The sequence below is a fragment of the Prinia subflava genome, chromosome 4 (assembly GCF_021018805.1).
Source record: "Prinia subflava isolate CZ2003 ecotype Zambia chromosome 4, Cam_Psub_1.2, whole genome shotgun sequence".
NCBI classification, from domain to species: domain Eukaryota; kingdom Metazoa; phylum Chordata; class Aves; order Passeriformes; family Cisticolidae; genus Prinia; species Prinia subflava.
This window is the reverse complement of record NC_086250.1, coordinates 34,457,541-34,471,039: the sequence shown is the minus strand read 5'-3', so window position 1 is coordinate 34,471,039 and position 13,499 is coordinate 34,457,541. Positions and strand designations below refer to the sequence as shown.

The window sequence follows — 13,499 nt, the reverse complement described above, 5'->3', positions numbered from 1 at the left end:
AATATGCTTTTTAATTGAGAATCACCATAGAGAAGTAACACGCCAGAAATGTACTAAAATCTTACTAATCAGTAATCTTTCTCTCATGAAAGAAACTGTGAAAAAAAACCTGCCTGCCCCTCACTCCCTCAAAAAAAAAAATAGGTTTGCATTATTTAGAAAATTAGTCTTAATAATTATTGACTATTGGTTCTCTGTTGACCAGCAAGATTTATAATTTTGGCCATATTCTGTGGCCTCAGGAAAGGCATTGTTATACTTCAGAAATACTTGCTGAGGTGGCTGCTAAAACCCCCGGATATCATTCATAAAATTATATGCTATTTTATTTTTATTTTGTTTTATTTTTAACTAAAAGCATGTGCCCTGTGGTGAAGCAGTTAAGATAAGTACTTATAAATAGAGCTTGCAACACATTGGGATTTTAATGGGAACAAATAACTTTTCTGAAAAAGCTTAATTTAATGCATGCAAAGTGAGTGCATATGTATTTAATTCTTACCTTGCCATAGACAGACTAATTCCAAAAGTTTCATTTAAAAGTAAGCATTCCAGTTGTGTGTTAACCAGGAGGGTAATAAAGTATAGGCCATCTTTAGTGAGACTTGAAGCAGCTGCAGAGTTTCTAAATTGTAGAAGACTAACAGGAAATATCATCTTTTGCTGAAAGAAAAATTGCAGTTGGCAGTGTAAGAATTAATAAAGTGTCATTTATACAGAAATGTTTTTATTTCATAAGAATCTTCTATTCCTAATGATTCTGCCAGGTTCTGGATTGGGTCTATTACCCTTTGCCATTAGTCCAGTAGTGCCTACTGATAGTATTAATTGTGAACCAGGTACTATTTTTAATAATGTATTTTCTTTTTTTTTCTTTTTTTTTTTTTTTTGAAAATAATGTAAGCACTGCTTGATATATATGTCATAGCTGTCATCATCATTGGATGCATGCATGCAGTTAATGTCTCTGGGCCTGATACTGAGAGATGCTGATCCTCTGCTGGCCTCCCAAATCTGTGGTTTTCTAAAGCCTGGTTAAGATTCACTGCTCAGCACCTGTCAGAATTAGGTTCAACCACTTCTGGTATATGCTGTTGATGGTTATCCTTGCTGCTCATTGTAGATATTGGTTTTTATCATATGAACTTACTGTACAGGGTAGTTTTAATAAGAAATGTTACTTAAAAAATCATGATTCTGAATACCATTACCAAGAGATTCTAAATCTGATCCCAGATCTCTAAATTTAATGATGGAAATCTTTTTGCCTTAAAATCGAGCAAGAGTGTGTGTTACTGTCTGGTCTCACCTTTGCAGATATGGATTTATGCTGTATTTCTTCTTTGTCACAAATAATATGTTTTACAAATTTACAAAAATATTGAGGGCAGGGGTGGGGAGGGGGGACACAACACATGCAATTACAACCCCATAGCAAGATACACTTTTTATACCAGAAATTACAGAATGTTACAGAACTGTTGCAGTACACTTATAATTCTTTGCATTTTAAGATAGGTGAGTCACAGAAACTCCTTCCTCAGATAAAGGAATGAGTAAACAAAGCACGTGATACCGAAATGCAGATCTTTACAGTTCAAGGTTGGAGAGAGGAAAGTGTAGCAGCAGAGCTTCCATAAGACATCAGCACTTTATATGCTGAAATGTTGGATATACATCTGTATAGGACTTGTAGCAGTACAAAGATTGCACTGTCTACGAGCATTCAAGCTGGCAAACACTTTCACACTGAAACATCAAAGAAATTTTTTTAAGTGTTTTTGAGGAAAGAATAGAGAGATGTTACAGTCTAACAGCTTCGCTCATACAGTGATTCAGTAACCGAATTTTGTTTGATTCTTCAATGCCCAGGTTAAAATCTAACTGTATTTTACAGCTAACCTAATATTCAGTACTTAATGGAGTTTTGGTTGCAGAATATCTTGGTTACTCAGATATCATTTACCTTATAAAAGTGCTTTCAAGCTTCTGGGGAACAGAAGAGTTGTTTTTCTGTACAACCAACCTTGAAGGAAGGTCAAAAACTACTGAATAATGCTTATTATTTTATATGCTTTATGTCCAGAACGGTTACACAGCAAAACTAACAGGTTGTTTTGATGAGTAGTGGATCAGGAGATCTAAATAACTGCTGTTATACAGATAGTAATAACGGTCTGATACAGAGTGAAGCATGAAAAATTCTATGTTTAATTGTTTCAGTATTATATTATGACATTTAGTATGTAAAAAATGTCTTTTCTCTGTACAGCATAATTTTTCAGGTAAAAAAAAACCCCAAACCCTCCTATCAGTATCTCCAAGACTGAACATAAAAATTCAGTATTTCCCTCATCCTAGATCTGTATGCTGACTGCATGTGCTACATGCTTCAGATCTGGCAATAAAAAGTGCACCATATTTAGCAAATAAATGCTCTCTCTTTCAAGGCTTCCTTGAGGGACATATTTCTCAAAAATATATTGAAATAATACAATTATATTTAATTTTTAATCATGCAAAATAGCATGATGATTGTAATCACATTCACACCTTTACCATCTCAAATGTTAAGTTCTGAAAATTTTATAAAAGGCAGGGTCAAAATCCTGCTTGCATTCAACATTTCAAATAAAACAGAATTAATTCTAATATTATTCAAAATTACTCAATACATTCTTTTCTAATTGCTTATATTTCTCTTGCCATATGTGCAATTAAAAACATATTAATAGTTTAATATTTTAAAAAAATTGTATAGCTTTTTGGGGGTATTTGATGCTCACCTGTGCCACCTAAAATAGGTAATATTGCCCAGGAATGATATATTAAATATTAGATTTAAAAAGACAATTATGAAAGTAATAGTTCCTGTGTGTAAATTAATGAAAAAGAAGTATGACTATTTAAATTATGTTAATATTTTTTACTTTTTTAAGAAGCAAATACATTACAGAAGATGTATTGATTCAGTATGCATTTTTTTGTATTTTACCAGGCAAAAAGGAAGAAAGGATTTGCCAGAAAATGACGATCAGGACAACCATAAGAAAAAATGACTGTATAAGTCAAAGCCCGGTAAGCATAAAATTTCAATGCTGGGCCTATGGCATGCCAAGCCAAGCATTAGGAAGTTACTTATAGCTAACAACAAGCAACAAAAAATGCTGCAAATGCTGCTTTCTTCTCGAAAGCAGACCCTTGACTCCAGGAATGTTATCCTACCATAAATGGAGTAAAACTAGCTATTTCTGTTACTGAAAGACTGAGCCCTCCTACCTGAAGAAACATCTGGCTTCAAATGAAAAATACTGACTATAATTACTTTAACTAATGAAGGCACTGAACCCTTTAGTGTGAAATAATATCCTGCTCTAAAAAAGGAGCAGAAATATTTCCACTTAAAATGTGATGGAACACTGCTGCATTCCTCTTTGAAGACCTTTATGCTCTCTGTCTTCTCCCTCACATAGCATGGGTTTCCATATCACAAATTAGTGATCCCATTTATTTATGGGTCTGTTTAAGACATCTTATTTCTCAGCTTTGGTGTAGCTTCATCTACTGACCCTAGGAAATTTCTGAACAGCAAATGTGCTTTTTATGTAGCACTTGAAATGGAAGGAATTGACAAAGTATCTCAAGACTTCCTAAAGGCCTCTGGCAAGATTCTGTTGGAGAACCTAAGCAGTCATTAGGGAAGAGGCAAAACGTCATTGCATGTTAAAAGGCATCCTGATAGAAGGTCAATAGTGACATGTTCAAATTTCAATTGTAGGAGTGCATGGCATATTTATTTCATTTTAGGAGGATTGATAATGAGGGAGTGTAAATATATAGATGAAATTTGAGTAATTTGCCATAGCTAGGAGATGAGTCTGGAAAGCTTTAGAGTTACTTCAACAACCTAGGGTAAGAGACAGCAATACAACAAAATAAAGACATGGTGTTGACTAAATAAATAATACTAAAATGAAAGATTTAGTCAAACCTCATCGATTTTTTAAGCCAAGTGACAAGATCCTTGCCCTGTCATCCGGTTCTGTGAAAATCTCTGCTCTCCTGCAGACAAAAAGGCTAACTAAGTGCATTTAGGCAATTGGACAGGCAGTGGAAACAAACTCATTCTAGTGTTATTTATGAGTCAGTGCTGCAGTATGAGAGAGGGCTCTGTTCAGCTGTGGTCCCTCTACATTGCTGCAGAGCTAAAGCATGCAGAGTGGAGCAACAAGAGTGTTGGCCAGGTCATGTCTTGAATGGCACAACAAATGAAGCCTTTCTTTTCATCCCTCTGTTATAAACTCTTTATCTTGTCTCCCCTCTCTACCCACCTTCCAAAAAGACCTACCAGCATCCCGCCTCTTGTCGCAGTCGACACGAAAGAAGTGCACAAGGGCACGCTGGTGAGCAAAGCAGGAAAAGGGACAAGTTTATTTACAAAACTCAATTTTATACATTTCCTATGGTGCCCGTGGATTGGATGATGGAATCCCGCCTCTCAAACCACATTGGTCAAGCCAACAGTCAATCAACTTTCTCCGCCTACCTAAAAATATGTAAACAATGAAGGACAGTTAGCAAAACAAGACTATTGTTTATAGTAGAAAGTGTGATAAAGTAAAAACTCTGACTCCAATATAAAGGACAATTCAGGAGGCTTAGAAAAGTCTTCAAAAACAGGGCGACAGCCTCTATCTGTATTAGAGTCCCCTTTTCCCAGTATCTCCTTGCTCTCAATTTCCTTGGGGGCTGCACATCCTTCACAGAGTCCAGATTCTCTTACCCTTCACACAGAAGCACGTCCAAATTTTCATCTCACACCGAAAGCTCCTGTTCCTTTCCTCTCCAGCTCCGCCACTGGCACTCTTTTTCCATCATGTGATTTTGACCCATCAAATGGTGGTATCTGCTGTGACTGGCTGGGAACTACATGTGTGTTCTTGGCCAGATTACTGCTGTCCATTTTTGGATATGGCTGAGCATGATTACATTTAATTAATTAATATCTGAGATTACTAGTGCTTAGGACAAGGTTGTTTTTTACTCCTGGCCAATCTCAGAAAATTTCAAAGTTATAAAAGTAATCTTTTAGCCTAATTTGTATGGGTATGGCACATTTCATCACAGGCTTGGAAGGGAGTAGCTCGAGCGTCTTTCATATGCTCCACCTGCAGAAGAAATCAGATTTAAGTCTGTCACAGAGAGAACTAGACATCCTTGATTTCCCAGCATTTCAATTCTGCTTAAGTTTTTAATTAAATTTTTTTTTTTCTGTCAACATATTAGCTAAGAAAGTTCTTCACATGATGTAACAGTGAGAGAAAGCGTTGCTCTGCTGAAGTCTAGAGCACAAATAATTTTCTAGCTAGTATGTGTCCTAGCTGGTTTGTTACTGCATCTGCTTTTTGGATATATTTCTTTGAGTGATAACACAGCCTTCAGTCACAAACAGTACAAATAAGAAAGGGATAAGCTTTTGCACTGATATGCTTTTCCTCTTTCAAGGAGAAAGATAAACTTCCCTTCCTTTTACTTAGAGGAATTTAACTTTTTATCAGTGATCATGAAAAGGACATGGATTCAGCTGTGCTGTTCCAGAGTTATTAATTTGTACATGGGGACTCAATTTTGGTATCCACAGTACAAAGTTGAAACAAAACACATGAATGAACAGTAACAAAAAGTTTAATTTAAAAATATTTTAAATGTTAAAACTAAATTTAGAATGAATGAATTTTAGAAGATAGATTGAATGAATTTTAGAAGTTAAAATAATTTTTAAGATCAGAGTCCTTTCCAAATGTAAAAATGGGTTTAAATCACAAAGAAGTTTGAAAGGTACTATTTTTATAATAAAATTTGAGATATCTAGTTTTAATTCTTCTTTTCTTTTATTTTACTTATAGGTAAATGTGGCTTCTTGTGATGGAAAATGCCCGTCAGCAACAATTTTCAATGTCAACATCGATAGCCATCTGAGATTCTGTAAATGCTGCCGAGAAACTGGAACACGAGTCCTGACCGTGCCCTTGCGCTGCTCGGGAAACGGCACCGAGATTATGTACGTCATCCAAGAGCCTGTGGACTGCTCGTGCCAGTGGAACTGAACACTGCTGGGGACATGGCTCAGCTTTCACCAGACACAGATTTTTGGTCATGAATGGGTATAGTATTCTGTAGGGAAATAAAAAAAAGGCATCAGTTATGCTTTATAATGTAACTTTTCCCAAATTCATCAAAGACATTGTTTGTTGTTCTTCGAGTTGTCTTCAAATATATTGGCAAAAGTAGAAAGGAAAACATAAATCCGTTTGAACAAGGTGTAGTTTATCCATCATTTATTTTTACTCGGTGGCTTTCTAATGAGGTGATAAAAATGCTGTTAATATGGTTAGTATTTCCAGTGTTTTACAATTTTGGATTGTGGCTACCTATCAAAGTGGAGAATTTGCCAAATAATTTTCTCAGTGGTTCATTTACTTAGAGGCCTTCAGTTGAAAACCATCACCAGTCCCACATTAAAATGGAAAAGAAGCATATTAGGATTTTGAAAATGACTGAATTAACTTATTTTAAAAATAGTGGGTTCAGCTGTAATGTTTTTCACCTTGCTCAAAAATCTATCTTTTGTCCATTAAGCTGTTGTCAATGACTGGATTCTGCTTACACTGTAAATCACTGAGAAACAACATGACTGTGATCTGTAAGTACTTGTAGGAACTTTCCAGAGTATATAGCAGAATCATAATATCTTGAAACCTTAGACATATATTTAATTTTTATGTATATTATAAATATGAGGCATGAATATGCAAAGGCTGAAGAGTTATAGCTTTTGTGTCTTAAAAATAATTGAAAGCCATTTCTACTAAGATTTCCATTTTATATCCATTTTTTGACTTTTTACAGATGAAAAATTGGCTGTTTGCTAGTATAGAATATATATATTTATTAAAAAGCCCCACAAAATTGCACATTTTAAATAATCATAATGGGTTTTGTCTTTGTTTTCTAGTCAAGAAGATTTGAAGATTTTGTTTGAAGATTTATGTTCAATATTTTAATTTTTTTTTTCAATACAGATATTTAGACTATTGCCTGAATTTAGGATTCATAATTTTTGAATCCAGGAAAAATAAGTCAGGTTTTGAAGGACTTAGGTGAGTTATTCATGTTCAATCAAGTTGTAATATCCATGATTCAGCATCTTAAGGTGAATGTCATCTCCCTTTTCTTCAACATACTACATAACTTCCTTTTAAAAATAAAGGATGCAAGTTTAAGCCTGGTTTTAGATTACTTTGCTTTATAAATTCACTGGATGAAAATTATATTAATTATGATGGTATTCTCCTTATCAATTTTCCTTTTAACTGTTTTAATAATTTAACAATTTAAACAGTTTTAACAATTCAATTTAACAATTCAATTTCAGAATTGAAATTCTTGTCTAAAAGTTTGAAAATTTTCTGACAGTTTTGCAAGCTCTCATCGTTTAAATATGAAAAGGTTGGATTATCACATGTGTTATTACAATGAATTATAAGCAATTAAAATTGCCTTAAAATCTAAGGCTATTTTTCTACTTTGTGTGACAAATCTTTAATTGTTACATTCTGTTTGATGGCTTACAAAGAAAAATAGCTTATACAGAGAAATCTGTTATTATTAACAAGACTCATCTACTCATCCGTATCATTAAAAATAGTGACTTGGTTTAAAAATTAAATAGCAATCTATTGTAATATATCAGCAAAATATTTACCCATTATAAAGAAATAATGATCAACTAGTGATCAAAATAAAGTGACACTTTGAGAAAGCCTATCCTTCATCTGCATGTTTTTATGATTTGTAAAGCAGATATTTCAAGTTGTATTATATACCAGGGCCTAGGACCAAAATATTTTCTGATACCACTGTCAGAATTTGTGCACAGAAACTTTTCATGCAGGTAAGAAATAGAAGTTAAATCATAGTCATACCTGTAGTGTTCGTGCACTTGTACAGCAAATTAAAGGACAACTTTAAAAAAAAACACCATACTTTTGATTTATTGAGATAGAGGTAGATACCCTATACTTGCATTAGGAGAGTTTGGCCCAAGTCTACTTAATTAATTTAGCATTTGATAAAAAGGAAGCTCTCAAAATACAGTGTTTTTCAGTATAATCATTAAACATTTTCATTGAACTGCTGTGGCTTAAAAAAAGCCATGTAAGCCATTTTCTTTTCTAAGATTTAAAACTGTGTTTGTAATTCAAAGGAATATAATAAACATTATTTTGCAGAGTGATAATAAATCAGTGTTGATGCAATTAATTAAGTTTTGCCACTAAAATGAATGCTAGTGCAAAACCTTAGGAAAGCTTGGAAATTATAAAAGAAGTTATGTTTAAAATTAACTTCATGACAACCTGCAACAAGATAGATGATATTAAACTATTTTTTCCCACTTAGACAATTTACTTTTTAATGCAACAGTCAGTAGGAACTGTGGCAGGATTCTCCCTGAAGCCTGCAGCAAAATCTTACATCTTCAGTGGAGCTGGATATGGTGGCTCTAAGATTGTCTTTCCTTTTAGAGTTAAACTTCACACTCAGGCTGCTTCGGCCTTGTCAGAAAGCAAACATCTCTTAAAACCCATGAACATTTCCTGGACAGCCCGCCCAGCCCCTTTCCCTCCAGAGGGTGACACTGGCAGGATGTCATGTGTTTTATATAACATGAACTAGCCCTTGCAACCCTGAGAGAAGAGAGCCCTTGCACCAGAGAGAAGGTTTGAATGAGCCTATAGTGGGGCAGGACTGCTCTGCTCCACATTTCCTCTGTCTGCAATGTGCACATGACCACATATACCATTTATGGTTTGTCTTGGCTTTCACATGACCACATATGCAGTTTATGCTTCTGTCTTGGCTTTCTCATGTCTCTTCAACTCTGCATTCCTGCCTCAAGTCCAATCCTCAAATTTTGCATAACTCTGTCTGAACATGTGTCTTGTGAGCCACTTTGGAAAGCTGTTCTAAGTCTTATTTAGTTAAATACCAAAATTATTTAGTCTGGTTATTATGAACCAAACAAGTTTTAACACCCACAGAGTTCCCTCCCTTCTACCCACTCTGAAACTAAGGCTAGCCTAATTTCTACTCCCCTAAAAGGAAGGCTGGGAAGGCATGCTCCCGAAACTCCCACACCGTCATTGAAAAATCCAAGAACTGTGCACGATGGAGTGGAAGTCTTGTGCTGCAGCCCCACCATGCCTTGTCATTTCTCCCATCTGTAACTGCTTCCCGTGGCCCTTCGCTCCTGCATTTCCACTGTTCTGTTCCCCTACATGGGCTTGAAAAGGATTCCCACAACATAAAGGCTTAGCCATAAAACTAACCAGATATTTTAGGGATTAACATAAAAACATCTCTACGCTTGGAATCAGATTGTACCTGAATGCGCTTCTGTAAAATGGTACGTCTTGGCCACATTATTTATTTTAGACTTTTATAATTCCATTGCCTTTTTACCAGGTAATTTGTTAAGACAAACTATAGCCCAAATGTACAATTAGAATTTGAAGCACAGCTTTTAATACTAGGTATAAGCCACTTACTGTGTGTTTTCATTAATAAAATCTGAGAGTACAGATATACAGGCAGCTGATATTCCCACTTTTAGCTAGCCAAATATGTATACTACAAATAAAAAGTAAAGCGTAATTAATTTGCATGATTTGTTTCCACATTGCAGTCAGAGCTCTTCTCAAATACATACTCCTGTACACTGGTGAAATTTTAGGGCAGGATCAGCCTGAGTTTTGGTGTTTGAACATAGTTAGAAGCCACGTATATACTGAGAGGCAGAGGCATTTACAGCAACCCACTCTGAGATTACAAATGGTCACTATGCTGTTCACAGTGCTTCAGCAGTGACAAAATTCTGTTTGAGATGTCCTTTCCCCCTTCTTTCGGAATCCCTTTTCCCTGGCACTAGTTTTTTTCTCTGGAACTTCTGCTGATAAACTCATCTTACAGGAACTGTAATTATTTTTTTATAATTATTTTATTATTATTCATTAGTTCTGTATAATTCTTTCCATCTCTTTTTCTTCCATCTTGTCTTTTACAAGAATTCAAAGGACAAATCCAATTTCCATATACTACAGAGATTCACCTTTGTGTAAAAACTTACTGCCACATAAACATGTAGATACCACTCAGGAATATTGTGGCAATGAAAAATACTGACTTGAACTAATTTTTCCAAGTTCTGTCTCGTCAAAACCCTTTTCAGATGTTACCTTCAGATGCTGCTGCTGCTGTAATCATGTATGAGTATATGTCCAAAGGAAAAATCCCACAGGAATGAATTGTAGGGGACAAAACATAAATGAGTTGTTACAAATGACCATAGCAATATAATCATAATGGAGAAGAAAGCATGAAGGCCAGAATATTAGCAGAAAATCTGTACAGTTACACACTCCCAGCTATTCTCTCCAATATATTTTCAAAAAACATTCACAACTGTAAGTAAAAAAATCTTTTGAGGGGTAGACTTCAGCACTTTAATGCAAGAGAAGAAAAGAGTTTTAGTGAGGAAAGGTCATGGTGGAGATGTTTTGTGTGTAACACTGTACTAAATTTTGTCTAAACTTTCTTTAAATGCTGAGTGGAATGTGCAAGCTGCCTATAGGATAAGAAAACTTAAAAAATTATCCCTCCATTAACAGGTCACCAGAGTTTAGGGAGGAAAGGTATACTCAGAGCTGAAGGACAATGGGCTGTAGCAAATAAGATATATTGACTAGACCTTGGCAGCCATATAGTGATCATTTAAGAACTGTCATTTTTGCCTGTTTGGAAAAATAAGTCTCTTTGTAGACCAATAAGGTGATCCTATATCTACTGGAATCAGTGATAAATCATTCCCTAAGATCAGGGATTTGAGAATCTTTCTTCATTGAGATAGTCTGAAAAAATGTCTTATCCATGTGGTTTCTAGTTTTATGAGTAGTTTTGTATGGGGGAGCTTGAAGAGCTGCTTCTGTACTGATGTCACACTGGAGAAAAGTGAATGGTGTCACGACTTAATCACTAGAAATGCTGAATAAAAGGAATGTGCTTATGTTTTGGGGAGTGTTCTGTTAATTAAGGTGGAATGTGCCATGCACACTTAATTTATTGGGGTTTACACAGAGAGAGCTCCTGCTGGTGTCTTGAAAATCACTTTGTTAATAAAGTCTCTCTTTGTGCCTGATGACTGCAAATTGCCCTGTAAAAAAAAAATTGAGCGTGCCTGCGTTGCAAAACAGATGAATAGGCAGTGGCTTACTTTTGTAAGCTAAATAAATTGATAGCTAAAATAGCATTCAGGTGATTGCATCCATGTGCTCTGCTGCTCTGATAGGGAGATTGACTCAGTGTTTTGAGATCAGGGGTTTCACTGCAGCAGCATTTGTTTTACTATGTGTGTCTTTGAGTCTGGATAACATAAAAGCTTCAAAATGGTATTTTTCTGGTAAGAGTAAGTCTGCCTTGTTTACTACAAGTTCTAAATAAAGCTTTAGTTGAAAATTTTATTCCTTATTTCACAATTCACAGTTCAGTGGGATACAGGTTTTAGTGAAAATTAGGAATAGGCCACTGAAAAACGAGATAGTATCTCAAGGCAAAAGTATGATGCGATGATAACAACTAAGAAAATACAAAGTATATAATATGATTGTTGCTCTTTTTATGGTACACATACATCATGGCATTGATTTTTTTATTTTATAATCTGTAAACAGTTTTTATCAGCATATTAAACTGATTTAATTTCAAAGAACACAGTGGAAAACTAATTCTTTATTAAAAATGTTATTTGGGGCAAGATTAGGGAATTGGGAATTATACTGAGGTAAGTTCAAAACCAAAATTGCTGCTTCAGATCTGGCCACAGATGAAAGTCACCCAGTATATTTTTCTGAGCCAAGTTCTTGTTCAGCAGCCTTTGGGAAATAGATTGGTGATCTTACTGCTATGAATTATTTTCTAGTCTTTATTTATAGTTGCTTATACTGGTGACTTTGTGTGGGACCTCTGTAAAGTCATAAGATGTACAAATGGTTCTGCAGCAGTGCTTAGTACTTCTGCAGGAAAGTGTTTTCAGGCTTATTTTGTACACTGACCACAGAACATCTGGATAGAAAGGTGTACTGTAGAAAACAACCACAGTCTGAAGGAAAATAAGTAAGTGATTGCAATAAATTTTGATCTGGTAGTCACATAGAAACTAAAAATAATTTTTTACACTGAGGGGTTTTTAAATGACTAGTGAACAACAGGCACATCCACAGTTCAGTGAAATCAAAGGATCTTAGGAAACTTGATATGAGACTTGGGAAGAGGCAGGGCCAGAGCAAAGACATACATCCTGGGTGCACCATTGGCTGCCTCTGTGTCCATGTGAAGTGTAAATGTGTGTATTAGTTTTTCCCTTAGGATATTCTGACATCACTTTGCTTAGAAGCTGTGGTGATACAAGAGATACTGGGACAATAACAATGGATCAACCAATTCTTCTTCTGCTTTTATTACAGTATTTATTTAAGGTAAGGAAAATACTCTATTTTTGGGGGGTGCATAATTAGTCAAAGTGAATGTTGAAAATTGATGGTTTGTGATTTGGACTGCTTTTTTCCCCCCATGCTTTTGAACATTCCTAGTCTTCTTTCTACTTAAATAGTTGCAAGCTGTTTTGAGATCTTTAATCTGCTTTACTGCCTGCTGCTTTGGGTTTAATGTTATTCCCCAGAAGAAGTAAGAGATCGCAGGATCTTTAAGTCACCTCTTAGACAGGTATGGTATGAATGAAAAGCTTTAATGAGTTCATTATCATACCTCTGACAGTGGTAAAAGAGCAGACTCCTGGGGAAGACTGTAAGAATAGTGTAAGAAAATTACCTACACTGTGTCAGTTTTCCACCATTTGCATCTTAAGGGCTTCTTGAGATGGGTGTATTTGCAGTGCCATTTTTGAGCTTCATTGTAGCTCTCTTCTATGAACTTGAACTTCTGCAAACATGAATGGACCTCCTCGGACACCCCTTGGAACTTGTAGTACTCATTTTAAGCCTTGTCAGATAAACTACTTATTTTGTGAATAATTTTCTTTTTTCCCCTCTTCTTTAAATCTGGAGCATACAAGCTGTGGTTCATCCATCAAAGTGCTTGTACTTGAAGAGAAAATGAAAATCAATCTCTGCACCCTTTTGGTTACTTAAGATTTTATCGATCTCTGCTGTTTTTCCCCTGAAGTGCCTCTTTTTCAGACTGAGAAGCCTACTTGAGTCTTATGTTGAGACACAGTTGATGGCAAAAGTCAATAAGTTGTTGTTTGTTGTTTAGGTCTCCCTGGCTCCAGTTTAGCTAGCCTGAAGATAGATTTGAACCTGAGGTCTGTTTGGTCAATTTAATAATTTTGTCTTTATTTTTTCAGTCTTTAGATAAGGGCTTAAGAA

The 13,499-nt window shown here is 35.3% G+C and overlaps 1 protein-coding gene across 1 annotated transcript in view; it reads left to right on the top strand.

The window, feature by feature from the left end:
* Positions 1-12,606, top strand: part of OTOGL (otogelin like) — a 98,222-nt gene extending 85,616 nt beyond the window's left edge. The window contains exons 57-58 of the mRNA XM_063394994.1: positions 2,999-3,078; positions 5,907-12,606. Of these exons, the coding sequence (XP_063251064.1) occupies positions 2,999-3,078; positions 5,907-6,107 (281 nt within the window). The 3' untranslated portion in view covers positions 6,108-12,606. The remainder of the gene's footprint in view (positions 1-2,998; positions 3,079-5,906) is intronic.
* Positions 12,607-13,499: the final 893 nt, after the last annotated feature.